The following is an 8,104-nucleotide window of genomic DNA, read 5'->3' as shown; positions in this document are numbered from 1 at the left end:
TACTACATGATACTCAACTTAACCCTATACACATCATGAGGTTGCTACAACCTAGCCTATTAATTAAAGTTTAAAATGTAGGTGCACAGGTCGAGAGAAATGTGAGTAATCAAGGTGAGAGATAATGACACATTAAATACCGCCTTGACTGCATCTAGCTAATCTAGGGTGTAATCTGATCTGGTCCCACGGGGGACCAGTATGAAAAAATGTATGCACTCACTAACTGTAAGTCGCTCTGGATAGGAGCATCTGCTAAATGACTAAAATGTAAATGTAATCATTAGTCCAACAATTGCAAACAAGAGTTTCTATTGGACAAATTCAGGTATGTTTATCCTCAATTATTTCCATTTGCTTCTGTTAAATAATATTGTATTACACATTGTAAACTTATTCCATGGATCCCTTTGCCAAATGTAAAAAAAAAAAAAAACAGGCATTCAGGCTGGCCTAGAGCCAGATAGCCACTTGAGACATTTTGAGAAGGGGCATTCCATGTAGAGAGCAGGCCCCAAAATCTCAAACCAAACCTCAATCATAACACCATCTGCTAGTCCAGACAAAGTGACATCAGGGGGGAAATCCCAGAAGATGGTGACCAATGACTCTCCAATGAAGGAAATGTACATCCTCAGCATCCTTAAACCCTTAAACAAGGGGCGGGGTGAACGACCCTGGTGCTCAATAGTGTAGTTAGTCTGCTAACATTTTGAATTCCTGCTTGCAGTTACAACACCAGGAAGTTTGCATAAAACAGATGCCGTCAGAGGTCAACGGAATTGACTGAAGTTACTTTAGAAAAGTTTTTAATTTAAGTAAATAACACATACCATAAGTAAATACATGTCTGAGACAGATTACCAAGTATAACTTTTTATGTAAAATTGCATGCATTTTGAAAGCAGGCCTTTAATTGGGACGTCTATCTGGCCAGCAGAAAGGATGTTTTACCCTAATTTTGAGAAACCACATTAACATGGCAACTGGTTAAGTCTTCAGTCAAACTGTGGTGAATGACAACCAAATTCCAAAGAATAAGCACCTCTTCAAGCCATAATAACAAACATCCACTGGGGTGTAACACTGATCACACAAATATGCACAAACAACCTCACTGAAAGTTACCACAGTTTACAAACATTTCTATGCACTATGCCTAACTACCTATATTCCCAGCAATCTCAACAACCTCAAGAATGGCACAACACCAACCTCGAGAATGGCACAATGGTATTTTGTTCTCCTGTTGAATGACACGTTGAAAATGAAAAGTAGAGGAAGAGGCAGTGACTCAACATAACCCTCTGCTAACTCCATATCAATATCATAGTTGTAGGGCATCAGTGCCATAACTTGAATGCTCAGGATACAGGTCAAATGTCCTAATACCCCTGTCACAACATTGACTAATTGCCTTACTAACTAATAGTAATGCACAAAAATTGCTTATCAATTAAAAATAACATTGAAATCAGTCTGATTTAACCAGGTCATTATAATTCCTAACATGAAAATGGCCTTTCAGAACATGCTATCACATTCACATTTTATATGACCTTGTGACAAGCCCAATAATAGGTCTGAGGTGAGTGACCACATCAAAAGCATGCACCAAACAGACACAGTAACTTCCTTACTTCAAGAATTGGGGGATGATTTGCTCTGTCCTTCATATCAGAGGTTGAATGGTTATTCCTTTACCTCTACTACCACTCAGGAAAGGTCAGCATGACATTTTGGCCACATCCAGGTGGACCAGCAAACACAAAACCAGTTTCCTTGTTTTCTTTGGCATTTAATCTCCCGGAGTGCAAATAATCTCAAAGGGAGGGATATAGACATGATTCATTCATACATAAAATAGATTGATCTTACAATCAACCTCTGCATATCTGATTGGCTAAGCCTTATAGCCATTTCCATTAAACTATGCTAATATTGTTAAAACTCACTGCTCCTTTGCCTCTCCCACATAAGTATAACAGACAAGGTGACAAGGCATTACAAGAGATTAAAAAAACACTTTATTTACAAATGTGTCTGCCTCCGTTTTCTCATGACTAATAGAGAATGCTATTTCTCTTCTAAAGTGTGGGTTTTCCTTCGCTATTGTCCACAATCCTGTCATCCTGTGTAATAGATATGGACAATTTGTCCATCAAAGGAACTCACTTTTTAAGCACAAAATAAACAGCTGCTGGAGACTCAAACATTTTTTAGGATTCAAATCGATACAGAAAATTAAAAGAAAATCCATTTCATTTGTGGCACTCAGTTAAAGCAAAAATACTTCAAACGGATCGCTTAAACAAATCACACAATGCAAAAACAGTTGAGCTAATTCTATCAAATGGTTTACTAGGCCATGCTTCTCACGCTTGAAAACCCAGCGACTGCTCCTGTATGAGACCGTCTAAAGCACTGATGCTAGACGCATGATAAATTCTAAAGAATCCAGCTAGGTTTAAATGACATGTGAGTGAAAACCATGGGGTAAATATTCACCATAGACAGTTAACACCATTCACCACAATTAGTGACGTTTTTATAGGCCTAATAAACATACCAGGGCCTAAAGATAGATTCAGTGTTCATAGATGGTGAAGAGGCAAGGAAACTATGTTCTGTCAACTTTTCGGCAGGAAACTAAGAAAGCTCTCACCTCCTCCTCATGTTAACACAACGCAGCACAGTCTCAAAATGTAAGTTGTTGTAAATTACAGTTTGTGTATGTACAGTACATGAGGGTTCTAGAAAGCATAGCGTGTGCGGATGTCCTCCAGTTTTTTTGAGACCTCAGGGGGGGTACGGTCCAGCTCCTCAGCAACACTCTTCTGCTTGTGGGGGTCCATGGAGTTGAACTGCTCACACAGATCTCCATCTATCACATTCTGCACACACACACACAGACAGGAGAGAGGGTCAGACACACTAGGTAAGACTGTCTGGATGGCCAAAGAACAAGGCTTCTGATTTCCGCATTCATGTTCAACAGAGACCGCATGCAATCTGTTAATAATTCACAGCATGTCTACTGAGGTCTCTTCACAGTCCCTAAATCCAGAACAGACTATGGAAGGCGCACAGTACTAAATAGAGCCATGACTACATGGAACTCTATTCCACATCAAGTAACTCATGCAAGCAGTACAATTAGATTGAAAAAAAACCCTGATAAAAATACACCTTATGGAACAGCGGGGACTGTGAAGCAACACAAACATATTCACACACGTTATAGATATGTGGTAGTAGAGTAGGGGCCTGAGGGCATACACTTAATGTTGTGAAATCTGTTATGAATGTATTGTAATGTTTTAAAAATGTAACACTGCCTTAATTTTGCTGCACCCCATGAAGAGTAGCTGCAGCAGCTAATGGGGATCCATAATAAATACAAATACAATACAAAAACTGATCCAGCCAAATGTACTGGACTTGAAGAGACCACATGCAATAGTAGGTTCCTGGCATAACTTTTCACCCAGAATATTTGGTATCAGATTCCATTTGTAAACATATATTGGTGTCCTCTGGACACATTCCCTCTACATCGCTGGGAGTATAAAGTGTGGCTTTCTTTGCCCCACCATCCTACGGGAATAGTAATGCAACCTATTCAGGTAGTACCCACCTTTACAGGGAAGTAGTAGGATCGGAAGCTGAGGTGGTCCCTGCCACACAGAGGGGGGAACTCTGAGCGCATGTGCATCTCTAAGTGCTGGAAGAAGTCATGATCCTGAGGACAGAGAGGCACACCATCAATTAATTTTCGCCATCAATTAGGCCTGTCCTGACAAAAAATTATAATTGTCGGGCTAAAGTCGTCTGTTCTTTCGAACAATCGATTAGTTGAAATTGTAAAAGGTGTATTTTTCCATATATTCAGAAAGTATTCAGACCCCTTGACTTTTTCCACATTGTTACGTTACATACTTATTCTAAAATGGATTAAATTGTCCCCCCCCCCATCAATCTACACACAATACCCCATAATGACAAAGCAAAAACAGGATTTCTAGAAATTTTTGCACATTTATTAAAAATAAAAAAACGGAAATATCACATTTACATAAGTGTTCAGACCCTTTACTCAGTACTTTGTTGAAGCACCTTTGGCAGCAATTACAGCCTCGAGTCTTCTTTGGTATGACGCTACAAGCTTGGCACACCTGTATTTGGGGAGTTTCTCCCATTCTTCTCTGCAGATCCTCTCAAGCTCTGTCAGGTTGGATGGGAAGCATCGCTGCACAGCTATTTTCAGGTCTCTCCAGAGATGTTTGATCGGGTTCAAGTCCGGGCTCTGTCTGGGCCACTCAAGGACATTCAGAGACGTAGCCTGAAGCCACTCCTGCGTTGTCTTGGCTGTGTGGTTAGGGTCGTTGTCCTGTTGGAAGGTGAACCTTCGCCCCAGTCTGAGGTCCTGAGCACTCTGGAGCAGGTTTTCATCAAGGATCTCTCTGTACTTGGCACCGTTCAGCTTTCCCTCGATCCTGACTAGTCTCCAAGTCCGTTGCTGAAAAACATCCCCACAGGATGATGCTGCCACTACCATGCTTCACCGTAGGGATGGTGCCAGGTTTCCTCCAGACGTGACACTTGGCATTCAGGCCAAAGAGTTCAAATCTTGGTTTCATCAGACCAGAGAATCTTGTTTCTCATGGTCAGAGTCCTTTAGGTGCCATTTGGCAAACTCCAAGTGGGCTGTCATGTGCTTTTCACTGAGGAGTGGCTTCCTTCTGGCCACTACCATAAAGGCCTGATTGGTGGAGTGCTGCAGAGATGGTTGTCCTTTTGGAAGGTTCTCCCATCTCCACAGAGGAACTCTGGAGCTCTGTCAGAGTGACCATCGGGTTCTTGGTCCCCTCCCTGACCAAGGCCCTTCTCCCCCGATTGCGCAGTTTGGCCGGGCGTCCAGCTCTAGGAAGAGTCTTGGTGGTTCCAAACTTCTTCCATTTATGAATGATGGAGGCCACTGTGTTCTTCGGGACCTTCAATGCTGCAGAAATTTTTTGGTACCCTTCCCCAGATCTGTGCCTCGACAAAATCCTGTCTCGGAGCTCCACGGACAATTCCTTCGACCTCATGGCTTGGTTCTTGCTCCGACATGCAATGTAAACTGTGGGACCTTATATGTGACTAGTTTCAGGAAACTAGGCATATCTTGCACATCACTACTTCACATTAGAGGTATTTGAATGTAAACATTTTTTATCAACATTTTCTGTATGTATGTATTTTTTGGCAGAAATGCCTTCTGGAACATGTGAACTTTCATGTGCCTTAATATCAAGCTTGTATTACATCCATAAATACAAATAAAATTGTTAAATTACGAGCCTAGTTGGTTTAGCCATGGAAAAATATAGGAACCTTCCCGCTAGTCATGATTGGCTGAGATAATGGATGGGCTGGACATGCCGGGAGATGAGTTTGGATTGGTCTGCATGCTTCTGTTTATAACGTGAGCTGCTCAGTATGTGTTGATAGTCCTTTCAACCTCGTTTTTGAAATATATAACATTAGCCACTGAGAACTACAAAAGTTTTGCTACTTTTCTTAACAACATTGATGCCCTGAATTTAGCAGGCGCTAATCAACAGATCAGTTGGATAAAGTGATTTGCTACTTTCTGCACACTCCACGGTCAGTGTGAACCAGAGTGACTTGACAACGCTTGCCAAACAATATGTAGCTACAAACAAAACTGAGTTAAATGGTTCCAGTCTGCCGTGAAGCGTTCATCCATGTATAAGGGTAAGAGTCTAGCTAAATTTTCAGATATTATACGTTTCTAATTTTGACAGGAAGTCATTTTCATTGCAAGTTAAAGCGTACTGTTAACTAGCTAGCGAACGTTAGCTTGCTGGCTCGCTAGCTAGCGTTACGGGTATGATCTGTGTAGTAATATTATTCAATTCAGAAAACCATTTGCATTCTTAGTTATAGCCCAATGTTAGCTAGCTAACATTGAACCTGGTTGGTTAGCTTTAGCTACCTGCAGATTCATACTACAGCTATGACAATGTTTGTATTGGTTGGTAGTAGTAGGAGTTGGGATTATGCCAGTTCATTGTTTAGCAAGCTAGCTACATGTCTAAACAAAATACATCTCTAAACAAAACTCTTTACCAGATGATTACATGACCCATCAAGTTAGCCAGGTGTGTCTGGGGGTGATTACGGCCATCGTTTGTATTTAATGAACATGTGCGCATGTCTAGACAATAGTGACCCATTCACTTAGCTAGATGTTGGTTGGTTATAGCATTTCCTTCACATGACCCATCAATTTAGACAAGCATGTCAGGTAAGCGTCATGTAATAATTATAAAATATTTGTATCTAGACACTTTGTTTTTGATATTACTACTATGCAAGTAACCATTTCACTGTACTGTTTGTATCCAGTGCATGTGGCAAATCAACTTTTTATTTGATTTGCTAGTGTGGGTTTACCAGAGATGGTAATGTGAAGAACATGACATGCACCAAAGTCAGATTAGGATATTGGCCAATTACTAGATAGTGTATTTTTATCTGGAGTTTTTCCTTATTGTAGGCTACTACTTTCACCACTTTGTCTTGAAATATTTGGTTGTTTACTAAACTAATCACTCTGTTTAGCAAATGGCCTCACATGTGAATCCTTAAAGAGATGGGTGGGGCTAAGGCTTAAGAGGGTGTGAACGATGCCGAATGGGTGTTGACAAAGAAGAGCTCTCCAGTAGGTGTACCAAAACATTCAAGGACCATTTTCTCAAAAGTGGGGTTACAAGTCTATCAACTTTCAAAGCATAATTATTTTCCCATTGTTCTTCAACTGCAGTCTATTATATACCATTTTCTAGCTCTGAGCCTCTACTTTTATCCAATGTAAAAAACACAATTTCAAAATGTGCTACATTAGATCGAATCGAGGCAGTCGGTCACATAGACAGGTGTGTGCGCCTTTCCAATCAATTGAATGTAACACAGGTGGACTCCAATCAAGTTGTAGAAACATCAAGGATGATCAATGGAAACAGGATGCACCTGAGCTCAATTTCGAGTCTCATAGCAAAGGGTCTGAATACTTCTGTTAAAAAAAAGGTAATATTTGCAAACATTTCTAAAAACCTGTTTCGCTTTGTCATTATGGGGTAGTGTGTGTAGATTGATGAAGAAAACAATTAATGGGTGGCAGGTAGCTTAGTGGTTAAGAGCGTTGTGCCAGTAACCGAAAGGTCGCTGGTTCTAATCCCCGAGCCGACTAGAATCGATGTGCCCGTGAGCAAGGCACTTGTAAGTCGCTCTGGATAAGAGCGTCTGCTAAATGACTAAAATGTAAATGTAATGCAATCCATTTTAGAATAAGGCTGTAACGTAACAAAATGTGGAAAAAGTCAAGGGGTCTGAATACTTTCCGAATGCACTGTAGACACACCTTATGTGTTTTAATAAAATCAACTATATATGCATTGAGCTTGTCGGATGCTTTAAGCGCACTGTTTGATGAAATAAGACACAAATGACTCGAGGGAGCCAGAGATCAAGATAACCAGAAGAAAAAAACGTAACCTGACCATCCTCCTGCCGCTCCTATTGGCTTTACTCTCCTGAAGTTGCCGGTATTAGGTTACATGAGGAGTCTGCATCCTTTCTCATGTGGAATGCCAAGTTTTTTCACAGAAAATCAAATGAGATTCAAGTCTGGGCTTTGGCCACTCAAGGACTTTCACATTCTTGTTCTGAAGCCATTCCAGCATTGCTTTGGCTGTATGCTTGGGGTCATTGTCCTGTTGGAATGTAAATATTGGCCCCAGTCTAAGTTAGTTTGAACTCTGAAGCAGGTTCTGATCAAGGATTTGCCTGTATTTGGCTCCATTCATTGTTCCCTCTATCCTTACCTCCCTCTATCCTTACCAGTCTCCCAGTCCCTGACGCTGAAAAGCATCCCCATTGCATGATGGGCGGCAGGTAGCTTAGTGGTTAAGAGCGTTGTGCCAGTAACCGAAAGGTCGCTGGTTCTAATCCCTGAGCCGACTAGGTGAAAAATCTGTAGATGTGCCCTTGAGCTAGGCACTTAACCCTAATTGCTCCTGTAAGTCGCTCTGGATAA

At 41.1% G+C, this 8,104-nt stretch overlaps 1 protein-coding gene across 1 annotated transcript in view; it reads right to left on the bottom strand.

Annotated features, from left to right (window-relative positions):
* Positions 1-1,783: 1,783 nt before the first annotated feature.
* LOC121531844 (splicing factor 3B subunit 3) overlaps positions 1,784-8,104 on the bottom strand; it is a 32,424-nt gene continuing 26,103 nt past the window's right edge. Inside the window, exons 26-27 of the mRNA XM_041837341.1 lie at positions 3,638-3,742; positions 1,784-2,894 (exon numbers count right to left, since the gene is read on the bottom strand). Coding sequence (XP_041693275.1) covers positions 2,754-2,894; positions 3,638-3,742 — 246 coding nt within the window. The 3' untranslated portion in view covers positions 1,784-2,753. The remainder of the gene's footprint in view (positions 2,895-3,637; positions 3,743-8,104) is intronic.

This window comes from Coregonus clupeaformis, chromosome 19, assembly GCF_020615455.1.
Source record: "Coregonus clupeaformis isolate EN_2021a chromosome 19, ASM2061545v1, whole genome shotgun sequence".
NCBI classification, from domain to species: Eukaryota; Metazoa; Chordata; class Actinopteri; order Salmoniformes; family Salmonidae; genus Coregonus; species Coregonus clupeaformis.
This window is presented reverse-complemented; position numbering and strand designations above follow the sequence as displayed.